Source organism: Poecilia reticulata, chromosome 17, assembly GCF_904066995.2.
Source record: "Poecilia reticulata chromosome 17, P_reticulata-male-v2, whole genome shotgun sequence".
NCBI lineage: Eukaryota > Metazoa > Chordata > Actinopteri > Cyprinodontiformes > Poeciliidae > Poecilia > Poecilia reticulata.
This window is the reverse complement of record NC_088846.1, coordinates 8,694,068-8,710,249: the sequence shown is the minus strand read 5'-3', so window position 1 is coordinate 8,710,249 and position 16,182 is coordinate 8,694,068. Positions and strand designations below refer to the sequence as shown.

Sequence of the window (16,182 nt, the reverse complement as noted above, 5' to 3'; positions counted from 1 at the left end):
AGTATAAAACTTAACATTCAAAGGCAAATACAGGATCCATTACAATAAACAATCCTGAGTTACTGAATGAAAATTTCCTGATAGCATGGCGGCTAGCTGATTACTGCTAGTTCTGAGTGGCTGTTTCTGACTGAGCGGAGTAATTATGCACAGCAAGGAGGAGATCGATTATTTTTTTAGAGATTATCTGTCTCATGTTAGGACAGCGAAAGTTTTAATACGTATGTAAAATGTATTTTTTTAGGTTAGATGCTGCAGCTTTAAGCAGAGGTTCGGTGTGAGAGTCACTACCAGGTGGAGCAGAAGCGACGCTCCGTCTGTGAAATATTACTACCTGTAGCGCGTAGCAGCGGTTCAACAGCGAGAGCAGAACCAGCGTCTTACATCGCAGCTCGAAGACTTAAATAATTTTGCAGGTTATTTGTAAACTGTTACTTTCTGACCATCATGCTAATCCGGGTGAGTGTTTGTAGCTGTGCACTGCTTTACCTGCTATCTGATCCTCCATATGTCTTTTTTACTGCAGTGAGCCTCGATGTAGCCAAACTCCGTCAAGTATGGCATTGTTTTTATGTCGTATTAGCTTCGTTGGGTTGATGCATTTTGACGTGCTTCAATTTTCCGCCGCAACATGCAAACTTCCCCATTCACTCAGTGCGTTATAGTTCAACATCGCTTAGGATTTGTTGCTGCGTGTTTGCGCAATGTGAAGGAAAGAGGAGACCAGCTGCACAGACAGGCTGGGAAATGAGATGCAAGTCATCGGTATCGGCAACAAGAATGATCGCCAATGATCGCTGATCATTCACTTTTTCACGAGAATCGGCTGATTATGATCGGTGACCGATCGATCGGCACACCTCTACTAATTATTATTAATAATAATGTCATCAAAAGCTGCTAACGCTTCTCATCTGATGGAGACATAAGAGAGAAGCAACTATTCTTTTAAAAACAGATATAAACATTTGTTTACCAGTTGGTTTAATAGTTAAAATACAAGAAAAGTGTATAACCAACAGTCTCATAACCAGTTTACAGGAAAGCATAGAAATGGACTCATTTATCTCCTTCCCGACCATCAGCAATGTGGGCTGCTGACGCTGTGCTGCTGTTGTTGTCGAGCTCTCAGTTACACAGAAAAAGCTGGAAGATATTAAATTCTGTCTATTGTTTACGTTTCCGCACCATACAGAACAAATGTGTTCGAGTGGGTTGTTTACAACCCATCAAATATGGAGCGGCAGCATCATTTCTTTGGGATCATCCTTTATTCTGTTTCTATGCTAACGTGAAATTTTTTTATTATTAGCTAAAAAAAATACAACATATTTATATATTCCCAAGCAATAGTTTCTGAAAGGGGAGATGTTGCGCTTTCCATCATTGGGCTATTACGGTAATTTCACCGGGGCACTTTTTTAATAGACAGTAAATTGCGAAAATAACTTGCTAGATATTTAAAGTTCCAGTTTTTATGTATAAATGGGCAAATATATTTACTCACAGGACATTTAAAGAACCACGTACAATTAAAATAATCAAAAATATCCAGGCAGAGATTTTTAATTTAGGACATAAATGATTAATCGATATTTAAAATATGATTATCTTCTTTGCCATCAAATATTTTTTAGTTTCCTCCAACAAGCTAGTTGTTTACATCTGCTTAAAACTGAGACCGGTCTGTTCACATGAAGTTGTTTTTAACATTGCACATTCCACCTTTAATGAATGTTTAACCAACATTTAAAGGCGGTCACAGTTTTAACACAATTGCTTTGCATTTAATTGCAAGCACAGGACTCTCGGCTTGTTGAACTCTTAATCCTTCGGTATCTGCCACATGTTAGATTTTTTTTGACTAAACCAGATTAAGGAGGTAATATGATTTAGGGTCTGTGATGAACAGCCAGGTCAGCAAGTCGTCAGCTGGTCGTCTGCAGATCATCTCTAGATATGATCATTTTTTTTGTTTTTTTTAGATCTGCATAATCTTCGACTAAGTCGGACAAACGCAGAAGTGAACTCCGAAATGCACAAATCTCCTCGTGGCCCAATTCGCCCTGATAAACTTCATTCAGTCCAATCTGAACTCGGCCATCTGAACCAGAGAGGGAGTGCTGGGGGCACAGAGACGCTTGAAGGCAGTTTCTGAACTGCTGTTTCTGACAGAGCCACTCACATTAATTGAGCCTCTGTGACAGGAAGTGCCAGCGGGCTCTTAGTGGTCATTGTTAAGAGGGTCAGGAGAATCAAAGTGAAGCATGACACGCAGGCAGTCAAGTTAACCAGAGCCTCCACGGCGTCCTCATGGGACGCTGCTAAAAACTTGACTGGTGCCTGTTTGGCAGTAGCTCCAGTGTCGTAGGGAGAGAGAGAAATGTTCAAGGACGAATTTTTAATCCATTAATGGCATGTAAGAGATCCTGTGTCGCATGTAGCGCCTACCTGACATTCCACACCTGGCCTGGTGTAAGTTGATCCCTACTCAATGTGTGCAAACCAATCTTGTCCAGCAGAGTCTTGCAAGCGTTACACATGCGTGTGTGTTTGTGTGTTTTGCGCTCCCCAGGACCTGTCCACTCTGCAGTGTGACGTGTGTATCTTGGTGTTCTCAGTGACCGACAGGCGAAGTTTCCACCGCACCGCCCAGCTCCGCCTCCTTCTCAGGGAGTCCCAGCCACAAACGCCCATCATCCTGGTGGGCAACAAGAGCGACCTTGTCCGGTCCCGGGAAATCAGCTCAGAGGGTAGGTAGAGCTCAGGTCTCTAAAGTTGTACGCACCCATAACTGCTGATGACTTTGAAACTGCTTCACGGCTCAAACTAAATGTAGAGGTATGATATTTCTACATACTCGCCTAAACATATTTTAGGGAAGTCTTGTGTTCCTTTCAAAAGACACCTTAGAAAGTTTTAGAGTGAGTTCAGTTTTTGTCCAGTTGTATAAAACGGTTGCTTGGCCCTCACTTCCCTTTTTCACCGCTTCCCAATGCAGTTCGGTTGTTTACAAGACAGGAAGTTGGCTCTTTGAAAGGTCATAGTGCTTCCCATTATTGTTACTAAGGCAATGCTTTTTAAAAAGCATGGCTAGCATTTTAAGAGTCTACAGCCGCAGGTCTGTTACACAGCAAACTTCAGGCTTGCTAACCGATTCTATAGCCCAGCTAATAGCAGCTTGTTAGATTCCCAGTGTTACTCTACAAAATAACAAAGTGACAGGAAGCAATTGTGTTCTGCACAAAAAGCAAGCCTAACAACTAGTACTAGAGTCAGAGGCTGTTGTGTTTTCTGGTTCTCTGAATGTATCTGTGAATCAAAAGCAAAATGACAATATGATAACTATAACAATCAGCACAATATTTAGTAATGTAATGATAGTTGGTTTTTTGTTGTATATAAAAACAATCACATCATGGCCCGCATCTATGTCTGCATTTCTGTTTTCTTTTTTTTTGTTACATTAAAAGCTTAAAGCCATGGTTTAGTTTTCATTTTGGTCATGATTCTGTCCAACCTGTAAAGTGGTCATTTTGAAGAGAAGCAGACCCAGCCATCATATTATAAACATCTGATCTTCTCTCAAAAGGCTGTAAAGCTAAGATGAACACTGTTCTGAGCTAAATCACTGCATTTGTTATTAGTGCCATGCGTTCATGAATTTATGTGAGAGAAATTATAGCTGATCCATGCAGTGAAAACCCAACTTGCTGTATATAAATAGTATCCTATGCCAGCGTTACTTTGATTCTTTTATAACAGGGGTATTCAAGAAAACTGTGAGGAGGTCCAGTTCAAAGAAATTTCCTGAAGCAGAGGTCCGCAATATCGTCTATTTGCAGTATGACAATATCGGAATACATGGTGTTAAAAAAAATAATAATACAGGTTAAAATAATTTCAAAGAAGTTTATTAGCACTGAAACACAGGATAATATTATGTGGCTGCAGTTTAAATTAAAAATAACTAAATTATGTATTCAAAAATAAAGAAAGTGCTTAATAAAAAATAGCAGCTTCAGTTTCCTTTTGATTCAACAATCTCAATATTTCTGCTCAACAAAACAACTCTCAAAACACCTGAACTATTTCTCTTACAGATTTCTCTTACATCTGTCTTCCCCCAATTTCCTTGCTCAGTGTGAGAATTGAGCTTTGACTTGCCCTGCCAACATTTTAAATCTGGGCTTGAAGGAGGTCAGGGCCATTCTCATGCACATGTGCAGATGCTCATTGGTGAGCTTGGAACGATATTTTGTTTTTATTATGTTCATTGTAGAGAACGCTGCCTCACAGCTGTATGTGGAGCCGAACATGGTCAAGATAAACAGGGCCACTTTTTTCAGATCTGGGAAAGCTGTCTCAGAAACCATCTGGAGCCAGAATGTGGTAGATTCGGTTCTTGCAAACTGCTCTTTCAGGGCCACATCTGCCTGGAGGTCAATCATTTGCATCTGGAGAGGCCCAGTGTTTGCCCACTTGAAGTGATGTGTGACATCATTTGTGAATGCTCTGACATCAGTGATGAGAAATGGATTCTGTATGAAGAGGGTGAGCTCCTCTCCAATGCTGAAGCTATCAAAGCGTTCGCTGAAGTTTTCAATCAACTTGTCAACAAAGTCAACAAAAGAGGAGACATCTCTATGACCCTGCACCTGTTCTTTCACTTTTGGGAAGTGTGTGTAGTCTCCTTGCAGATCTTCTTTATACACCTGAAGTTTTCGTTGAAATGAGCGGACAGCTGTCATCAGATCACAAATGGAATTGTTCTTTCCCTGCAGCTGCAAATTAAGCCCATTCAGGTGTGACATGATATCAGCCAAAAAGCTACGATACCCATGTTTTTCTTGTCATTTAGAAAGACAGAAAAGTTGGCTGCTTTCTGACTTTCCAGTTGTTCCAAGAAAGCTGTTACTTCATGTCTAATTGACCAAAATCGCTCTAGCACCCTGCCTTTGCTGAGCCATCTAACATTGTTGTGTAGCAAAAGATCATCAGAGTTTGCATCAACCTCTTTGAGAAATTCCCTGAGCATGCGATGCTGACAAGAAGAAGATGCCCTGAGAAAGTTTATGATTTTCATCATTGTCTTCATCACCTCAGCATAATAATCCGACAGGGTGGAGCAAAGGACAGCCTGATGAATAATGCAGTGGTAAGAGATCAGGTCAGCGTTGTCTTCTTTCAACCTTGCCACAGCTCCCTTTTCTCTCCCTATCATGGCAGGGGCTCCATCAGTGGTTATTGATATCACTTGTTTTGGCTCTATTCCTCGCTTTGCTAGCAGTTCCTTAATGGCCAGGTAGATGTCTTCTCCTTTGGTAGTGGTCTGCAGGGGAGTCACACCTAAGAGGTCTTCACAGAACTGATTTTTCTCCCTGTTTAAGAATCTTATGTAAACCAATAGCTGAGCATTGTCAGACACATCAGTAGATTCATCCACAGCCAGGCCAACACACGGTGCCTTACAAATAGCTTCTTCCAGCTGGGACAGTGAATCTTGAGCTAGTATCTCACTTCTCCTTGTGGCTGTGCAGGCTGACAGGGGTATTTTCTCTATTTTGTCACAGAGCTCATCTTTTCTTTACCATCAAGTAACGCCTCTGCTATTTCAGTCATGCACTCTTTGACAATACTTGCATCTGTAAAGGGCTTTTTGTGTTTCCCTAAAACCCAAGCAACACGGAGGGAACATTCATTAGCACGCTGTTGTGCGCTGAAAGCACGGCTTAATACCCTGGTGGACTGATCATATTGGGCAGTGAGACTTCGAATTTTCTGCGTCCGGAGTTCGGACTTAGGGGGGTATGATTGGTCAAATGCTTTGTGCTTAGTCTCATAGTGACGCTTGACATTGGCACTTTTAATAAGTGCCACGGTTTCGGAGCATATGAGGCACACTGGTTTCGTGCTCGCGGGTGGAAGAATGAACATGTATGCATCAGTCCATTCCGTGTTGAACGCTCGATTTTCGGCATCTACTTTTCTCTTTTTAGAAAGCGCCATAGTGTTTGCACCTCTTCTGACCGTAATTCACGCTCTGTCTTCCTGTATCACCTCCCTGCGTTTCTCGCTTCAATCGCTTTTCGCTCGCCTTTCACCTCCTCTTCCTTATATCACACTGCGTGGATGTCTGTGCCTGGCCACAAACCTCTGCTTCGGTTTGCTCATACAACTCGCTCTGAGTTCAGGCTGGCGATTTGATTCGCTAGTTGAACCACGTGGTTAGTATGACTCGCACGCGATTGGTTTGTAGCTTCCAATCCTTGCTCAGTGCAGTGCTGGTAAAAGCACTTGTGTCAGATAGGGGAAAAAAATAAATGCTACGGTTTAAAATTAATTCTCCCGTCAAAATTAACAAATATTTTAACAATTTATTCCGGGTCCGGATGGGATGGCATATGGGTCCGTATCCGGACCGAGGTCCGTTGGTTGCGGACCACGGTTTTATAAGGTTTTAATAGTCCTCCTTTAAGCAGGGAACTTGTATATTCAAAATTGGTTTTGAATATCTCACTTTAACTTCTATCTACAATGTCACTTTCTAATCAGCAGAGGGCACTCTTACAGATTGCAGATTAGATTTGACCACAGTGCCATCAAATGAGTTCTAGTTGACTCTCATTGTTAAATGTGTCTGTTGTTGGGTGTAAAACATGATTCCTTCCATCTGTTTCTCAGGCTGCCCAGTAATATAGACTAAAAGACAAGGGGATTTGTGCTGTTTTTACAAACAATGCAAAGAAAAACATTGATTTAAAGCCTTTGGTAGTTTATACCACAAAGATTTTTGATTGGAGGTGATGATTAATTAACACAATAAGGTAAATGCAGACACCTATAGTATATTTAATTTGAACATATTTTTTTTATTTATTGTAAATGTCCATATTGTGGTTTGTGTCATGGTTTGTCATATAAACCTATAAATATTCCTTGCATAATGTGAGTTGTGCTTATGGTATGCTACGGTGTTTCCCCTGTTTTAATAGAGAGGTTGGGAGCTCTATTCCAAATTTCAAACCATGCAAAGAAAATCACTCTCTTCAAAACACTCATTAAATTAAGTTTTGTCACCATCTCCATAATTATTGCTAATGTTTTTGTAGTTCATGTAACTGGTGTTTATTGACACTGACCATGAATATTTATTAAACAAACTGCATTAGTAGTTATTAAAAAAAGGGCTATTTTCTGAATATGAAAATTATAGCATGCTACCAAGTATTAAATCATTTACTTTTTTGGTCTGTTCAAGTGGGAGGTTGAGAAAATTATTTTACAAGCTTATAACTACATATAATAACAGTCACAAAAGAGGGTATGAAGCAGCAATGCTGCAAATGTTATATTGTGGATTTACTGTACGGTGTATAACTTTTTCTTTTTACTTAATCTGTTTTTTGAATGTGTCCACAAATCAAGTTGTAAATTAAATCATCACTATGGCTGTATTCACCCAGTTAAAACTAAATTTAAAAAGCATGCTTTTTCATAGAACGTAAAACAAATCCAAATCCGAGATCCACTCTCTATTACTTTAAATTCAGTGATATGTTTTATGGAACTTAAACTTAAATCTTTCTTAAATGCATGAATGCATTTAAATTAATGTGTTTATGCAGTGTTGACAAACACATTAATTTAAATGCAGAGAAGTCTGCACAAAAATCTGAAGTTATGGAAAGTGTTTTGAACATTGATTTGTTAGAATCAAAGCAGCTTTATAGTAAATTAGGCTAAATATGATATACATTATGAAATGAATCATCAATGAAACAAATGAAATGATGTGTGATATTTTACTTTACTTTAAGGCTAGTATTTTATACATTGCATTGGATTGGGACTGTTATCAGCCAAAGACCTAATCTTACATAATTCTAGCAAAAAATCTCGACTGTATCTTATGCCAGACGTGGCACAGTGTAAACAATCTCCAAAAATGTTACTCTGTATTGCTTTGAAATACTAACAACTGTGGTTGGAGCAAAACGTACAATCATGTAGTTGTTTTAAGTTGATTTTACTAGTGCATTATTATGGTGGGGTAACAGTTTGACAGACCTCTGCACCCCAAGAGGATGCAGAGAATTTCACAGGTTACTGTGTGAAGAACACGAGATAAAAAATTTAAAGCAGTCTTTGTTTCTTTGTGTTGCCTTCAAGCAGTTCTTCAAATGGAATATCTTGAATGGAACATCTCTTGTAATTATAGTTATCTATCCTGACACTTTTGCTGCTGTTTTCAATAAGGAGTGCCTAAAAGCCCAGAATAGAAGTGTGCAAATAATACATGCCCTCTCTCCCACACATAACACACACAGACATATCCGTTTTCCAAAAAAACAAACCTTGGTAGCTATGTACCATACTCACTGCATTAAATAAACAACAATCTAGTTTTATACCATTAGTAATACACGTCTTATGTGTCTATTTATTGATTCATTGTCTCTTTAACATTTATTTGAAATATAAAGCTCCTTATTATGTCAAGTATTTATAGTTGATAATTGGAATAAATGAATCACAATTTATGAATGTCTTTTAATAAAGTACCACAACTATATATAATCAGTGGGGGAGAAAGTACTCAAAAAATATACTTAAGTAAAAGTACAAATACACAGACACAAATGTACTCAAGTCAAAGTAAAATTACCACATTAACGTTTGTACTTAAGTAAAAGTAAAAAAGTACTGGCTTTTAAAAATACTTAAGTATTAAAAGTAAAAGTACTTGCTGAATAATACCTAATCACTAATACAATATCATTAAGAGAACCGATCATATTTAATTTTAATACATTAGAAATGTGCCATTTTAATGAACAATGCCACAGGAAAAGCATGTTTTTATTATGTTTACTCTGTAACATAGTTTAGATTTAGATAATTTTAGGGATGGAAACATCTCGTCTCCTGTCCTAACATAGCATGAACTTCACTTTTTTTTGCCACTAGTGGCTTTTATTTTGAAAGAAATCCAACAGATAGGGTGAAAGAAGGTGGGTTGGGGAGGACATGCAAATGAGGAGCCACGTAGCAGAGTTGTAGTCAAGACCACCTACCCAAGACCAATCAAGACCAAGACCAGCACCCCACGCTACGTGACACAAAAAAATTTAGTTTTACCTATCAAAATTGCTTCTCAAATTGATCTGAAAGATCCACATCCCCATAAAATACCTAGATATTAAATACTTTGAGCTGAATTAAATATAATCAGTAAAGATCCGTCCAGAAGAATTAGATTGCTCCTGAATGTCATATCCATGGACCTTACCAAGCTCCGCATAGAAACGCCCCTCAAAAGTCCCACGTGACTTCATGTCTCACATTAACCTCCTCGCAGAGCTTATATGGGATTTTTCGTTTCGACTGACTCTGCAGAGTATTTCTGAGTTGATTAGTTTAGCATTTCTGCCGGATTTTCACAATATATCAGCCACGACAATGGACAAGGGAACCAACAAGTTCATGTCATCTTTTTGGACGACATCAAGATGTTTTAGCCACGCAATGCCTCTAACATTGTGTGAGTTGCAGCTAAATGCTACCAGTCGATGAGGAAAACAGCAGATCCTCACACCCTCAGCATAAATATAGCTGTGGACAAGATCACTGATGCATATTGTTCTTGCAAGGCTGGGTAAGTCGGGCATTCATGGTTTTGAGGGTTTGAATGTGCCTAGGACTTATACACGGTACTCGGTGCTAGCGTGGCTAACACGATTACAGTTTAGTAAAAAGCCTTTTCAGGTGAAATAAAATCTTTAATGTATGTCAGATACGGTACACATTGCATATTGATCTGTTCAGCTAACGTAAGGCTGTAACAGACAGGCTTCAGGATGTAGAAGTTGTATCGGTACTGCCATTATGCTGTACTTGGCTAAAAGTTTTTCATAATGGATGTGTTTATTATTGACTTGTTTTTATTATTCACTAAACACAAAGAAAGCAAAGCAATAATACTTACGCCAGCAGACACTCCTTTGTTCTTATTGATCCTATGATGGTTGAGCTGCAAATGCGGTCCTGCACAAGCTTTGATCCAAGCAAGGCTTTCCGTTTCAGATTTTGGAAATCTGTGAATTTTAGTTCCACAAACACGATCAGGATACCTGACATCGCCTGTACAGATACCCCACTTATAGTGAAGAACCATTTTTTTTCGAGTCCTGACGCAAAAACTTTCTGTCGGTCTGGTAGTCCACAATGTACATTAGCATGAGTTTGTGAGCCGGTAACCCACGTGATAGCTGCGCTGTGATGTAATATGGGCATTAGCCAATGACGGGCGGGCCCTGTGTTAAGGTCCATGCAGACTTTGGTCACAGCTTTGTCCCATATTTGGACACCTCAGTCAACACCTCCACACAATAATTCAGCGCATGAGTGACAACTTTTTTTCATCGCAGATGCAACTTGTGTCTCTGTACAGCTAGCTTTGCTAGCATCACGTCCACAGAGCTTACCTTTCTTTAAGCTTTCCTTCCAAGTGACGCTAAAAGTTGGATGCAGTCCCCACCGTCTGTGAAAGCAAAGAGCTGCTGATTTTACATGTTGCCATATGGATTTATGCAGCGCTATTATATTACTGACGATTAGATAGACATCTCCTCCCGCTCAGAGGTAACCACTGCGCGTGTCTGGAGCTCCGCGTGCGAGTAAAGGTGGAGGCGATGGGTGACAACAGGCCAGTGGTGGGAAGTAACGAAGTACAAGTACTTCGTTACTGTACTTAAGTACAATTTTCGTGTATCTGTACTTTACTTAAGTAGATTTAATAATGGATACTTTCTACTTTTACTCCACTACATTTTACAGTAAGTATCTGTACTTTCTACTTCACTACATTTCTACAAAAGTGTCGCGTTACTCGTTATATCCAAGTCGCGTTGTGGTTTTCTCCGTTAAAATGTGAAGTTCAGGGACTTAAGGTGGCGCCGTAAATGCGCTGTAAAATGTAGTGGAGTAAAAGTAGAAAGTACCCATTATTAAATCTACTTAAGTAAAGTACAGATACACAAAAATTGTACTTAAGTACAGTAACGAAGTACTTTTACTTCATTACTACCCACCACTGTATATTATGTACACTAATTCCTCAGAGTGAATAAAATTCAATGTCTGCTGCCTTGTTTATGCATTCCAGCTGAGAGCTTTATCGCTTAAATTCCAAAAATCTCGTTTTGTTCAAAAACATTTGTGAAAAATAAAGAAATCTCAAAACCTGGTGGGCATGAGAGTCACAGTCAATAAAAATGATCAATCATATTAATAGGACCTTTAAACATTGTATAAATAATGACAATTTTTTTCTTTTATTTTTGATTAAGAAGTGACACACTCCAAAAATATTTTAGGATTTTATTTAGGTGTTGAACTATGGCACTTTTGACCTTCCATAGACTAGTGCGTGTCACTTCTGCTATCCTGCTGCCTTGACGTTGTCACTGTTGTGGCATTTTAGTTGACTATTAATCCTAAATGGTGACAGCTATATTGCTGTCTTCAAAGCTTTCCCATCAGCCTCAGCTGCTCTCTGCTACATCATCCATGTCATTGTGAGCTCAGTGACGGCAGAACATATTTCTAAGTTTATGCTCAATGTGGTTTCACTGCTCTGGATTAATCAGAAATGAACTCAATAGAATCATCTGATGGGATGTTTCTGAGTAAATTCATTGGACTCTGGTGAATGTTTCATGGCGTGCTGCCAGGCTGAGCTATTATCTAGATTTCATTAAAGTTTAGAATAGAAATTAGTTCACAGGGGAGTCCGGTGGGAGCAAAACAATTGACCTTGATTACAATTTGAAATCAGTGTGTGCACACAGAGATGGAAGAACCTGAAGCAACTGCCGTAATCTCAGCAATTTCAGCCACACGTCAAGTTAGCAAAAGCAAGAGCTGTCGCTTTGTCCCCTTGGGTACCCCCCCCCCTTTTTTTGTTTTGTTTTGCTTTCCAGATGGCAGGTCTCTATTTACATTATCTGCCTCTAGCAGGACACCGCAGCTCCTGCTATCTTTGTGTTCTTTTGGAGCCACCTTATGTGCACACGCGGCTGCACGTCCACAGACACATTCGATGTGCTAACGAGCATTCCCACCATCTCTCACCCCATCTACTCGCTGCCTGATGTCGGCGGGGCTGTTTTAAAGCGAGGGCTGTGATAAGAAGGATGAGAGGAAGAGGAGTGACACAGGGAAGGACGGGTGTACGAGAATGATGCGTGTGTGCAAGTCTCTGAGTGGGAATCTCATCTTTAAAGGAGATGTGTGTGATGCATTGTGCGAGTGTATGGTGGGAGAGAGTGAGGCTTTTTCTGCCGTCCTTGAAAGAGTCACAATGAGTTCTTAAACCCTCAGACTGAGCACGGTTTAGCACAGGCAGGCTGTGGGAGAGTGCTGCAGCCACACTCTGCTTATGGCTAATCTGATTTTACATTCTCGGCTATTGTGTCCAGCAGACTTTTGTATTTTGTGGCACATATTTGAAAAATATGCCTGACTAGCCCTCTATGCCTGAAAATGTTCTTGTTTTGCATTATACCTCCATCAACGAGAGTTGAATTGTAAAACTCCTGCTGTGATTTCTAAAAAGAGTCAAAATAAAGAATCTAAATTACGGAAACAAATACGGATTCAAACTTAAAGTGAGGTTCTGTACCATATTTCAGCTGCTTTTATTTTGTCAGAGTTACATCTTACCATTTCTTCATTAATAGTCAACTGATCTCATATCCTCGTTGATTCAAAATGGAAGACCCTCACCAGAGTGGGTGATGATAAACATTGCTTTAGAAAATGCTCTCTTTGATCTGCCTTGGCACACACTGTTCATCGTTTAAATTAAAAATATATTTTTTTCAAAGGTTCTACTTGATTTTAAACAACAAATTAATATTTCTGTTATTGCCATAATAATTATTAAAATGTATTACATGTATTCACATAAATAAAATGTAGTTATTGTTATTAGTTTTATATATGTATATATATATATATATATATATATATATATATATATATATATATATATATATATATATATATATATATATATAGTATAAAATATATATAGTATACAATTGTAAATTGGCATTTGCTTTATTATTAAATATTTTAAATTCGTTGCTGTTCTGCTCTTTATCCATCTTATAACCTATCATGCCTCACATAAACTTTATCAAAATTCACTGCATGATACGGATGAAAACATGAGTATCAAAGTTTACTCTTTAGATGGGATAATTTAATCATAGCATGTCTTTTTGTCCAAGATTTCGAGGATGACCTGAAGAAATGGTCACTGATGATGTAAAACATCATATTTATCTGTCACATCAGCTTCACTGCTGCGGACAGAGAACGAATGTAAAAATATAATGTAATTTGTTGTTTTCTGTGCACTTAGGTTTTGTGTTTTGCAGTGAAGCAATTTAATTAGCTTTTTTCTAATATCTTTGTACACTTAAAATAAGTAAGGATTTGCCTAAAAGCAACCTCTAACCTAGATATAGAAACTTGTTTTAAGTCAACTCTTTAATATTGATTTTAAAAAAGTACTAGTTCCAGTTGTAGTTTTTTCACATATAATGGGAAAAATGTCTTGTTATAAGTGAAAATCTCAGTGGAACTCTTTTAAAAAAATCAATATTAAGGAATGATTGACTTTAAAAAAGCTCCTATATTTGTTGAAAAGTTACTTGTAAGTTAGTTTTTATTTCAAATGTGCTAAGATATCTGCACTAGAAACTAGTTAAAAAATACTTGGTAAGATTTCGTTTTTGCAGTGAGGAAGCTTTTAGTTGCGCACCGAAAGGACACTCCAAAGGGATGGACGAATGGACGGTACTAAAGCGTGTTCATGATTTAACATGAATATTATCATTGCTCTCATTCAAGAGATAATTTAAGTGATGGGAAATGGGGACCTGTGAAAATGCTATGCGCAGTAGATACAGTCATAATGGACAAAAATGTGCAAAAAGATGTCCTCACAGTTGAGGAAGGCTAATTTCTAATCAGACCTTAGCCCCCAAATGGAGTAATTTCTATGCATATAAAACAACTCGCACTCAAAATCCTCATGAAAAGTTATATTAGCTAATCATAAACCTCATTTGCATGAGACCATTGTTTAGCTTGGCGTCGGCTTACTTTGAGTCATAATGACCCAACTGATTAACATTCATGATTATAGGCCTCAGGCTGTGAGCTTCGTCATTCCACAGATGTTTCAAACCAGACGTTAAAAAAATATAGAGAGAGAGAGAAAAATGAAAGACTAAGCTAAAGAGGGAACCCTGTTAGTGTGGTTAGCTCCAGAGAGAACTCAGTACTTGGTGGTGCTGATGGGATAACGGTTTCTCCTGGCATCACATCTCGAGTGTTGTTGCTGCCACTTGACAAGGTCACAACTTCATGATGCATTTAGCACGGACAACAGAGCTTTGCTGTCAATTACTCCACATTAATTGTTTCCGTTTGTCCTCATTTCTGGTGTTTTAATGATATTTTTCAATTCCATAAAAGTGGGGGGAAAAATATGAAAAGACTCCAAAATCAGCTTCTGGTCCTGATAGAGTTATACTGGCAGAACAACTACTCTCAGCTGATTAGGAGTGATACAAAAAAGCAGTTTCAGCATGCATAATTCAGAATGTAAAATGAATGCTGCTCAGTTGAACAGCAACAAACTACACAGTCTCATGGGAAACCCACACTGATATTGCTGCACTGCCTTGTGCTAATTGGTGCAGTCCAACTGGCTGGGGTTGTCAAAATAATCTACATTTTGCTGATAATCAATGACAAAAAGAAAAGGATTTCTTCCAAAATACAAATATTCATTAAAATGTAAACCGAGACATTTTCTTTGTCCAGATTCTGAACTTTTTGGAGTTGCAATACGTACACACTACTTCCTACAGCAACTTGAAGACGGCAATTAACCTAGCATGCATGTTTTTGTAATGAAGGAATGAGCCAGGGTATGGGGGGATTTTGCTGCCATAAGTCAAGAGCTTATATTTTCAATTTGAAAGTATAAGCTCTGTTTTGCTCTATTTCATCTACTTCAAAACTTGTAATGCTTGAGCTTAAATTTTCTATTCGAAAGCATCACCTTGAGAGAAATCACATATGCACTGTGAGAACATGCAATCTGTATGCAGACCAAATGCCAAAAAGATTCAAACGCCTGTTCTCCTTGCTGCAAAGCAGCGCTGTTAAAACCGTCACCACTTAAGCTTTTTTTTTTTTTTTTTTTTCGTTTTAAAGTGTACATTAAAGCTGACAAAAGTCTACTAGAATCTATTCAAAATGCAACTTATGTAAAACAGAAATTTAACAGAGCTGCTGATGAATATGTTCACATGAGCCAGATCCTGTTCTTAGCCTGTATTATAATTACTTGTTCGGCTTTATTCGAGGTACGTTCTTCACGTTGAATAAGGTGAAGTGTGTACTTCACCTTCAAGTATTTAAGGCATTGACAGCAATGACTGTCATCTTGTCCACTTTCTTACTAAACAGAAAATGTTTATGCTTTTGCTAAATGACAGTTTTTCTTATTTGTTTGGAACTAATTATAAAAATAAAATTGTCATACCGTTACTAATTATGTTTTCTGACATAAGAACCCTATCACTTTATTAATGGGATACTGAGAATTTTAAATTTATTATTAATTTTTTGTCTTTATAATATCTTATTATAGTATCATAAAACATTCATGGATGCAACATGGGAAGGAATATTTTACCTTTCAAACTAAACTCGGACATAAATGTACCTTTTTAATGCCAGATAATAGATTTAAAATTCTGATCAGAATAATAAAGACGTGAATTGAGTTCCTGAAAAATATATATCTCATATGATGCAAAAGCATATATAGTAATTAACTATAACTAATTAACTATACTATAACTATGTATAGTAAGTAACTAAAGTAGCATCCATGTACAAAAGTATAAAAAATAAATGAGCATTTCTGTCAGAAATGGATACATCTGAGTACTTGTTGTTTTTGCTGTGTTGTGAGAAATCCCTTCCTGTTCTGCACTGTCAGTTCATGCTGACTACTATTCACTGGAGGTAAGGTACTGACTACTGATAACTGATTCACTCAAAAGAATATAAAACATAACTACAGGTGGG

At 38.1% G+C, this 16,182-nt stretch overlaps 1 protein-coding gene across 1 annotated transcript in view; it reads left to right on the top strand.

Annotated features, from left to right (window-relative positions):
* rem2 (RAS (RAD and GEM)-like GTP binding 2) overlaps positions 1-16,182 on the top strand; it is a 52,981-nt gene that overhangs the window by 29,750 nt on the left and 7,049 nt on the right. The window contains exon 4 of the mRNA XM_008433001.3: positions 2,576-2,753. Within this exon, the coding sequence (XP_008431223.2) occupies positions 2,576-2,753 (178 nt within the window). The remainder of the gene's footprint in view (positions 1-2,575; positions 2,754-16,182) is intronic.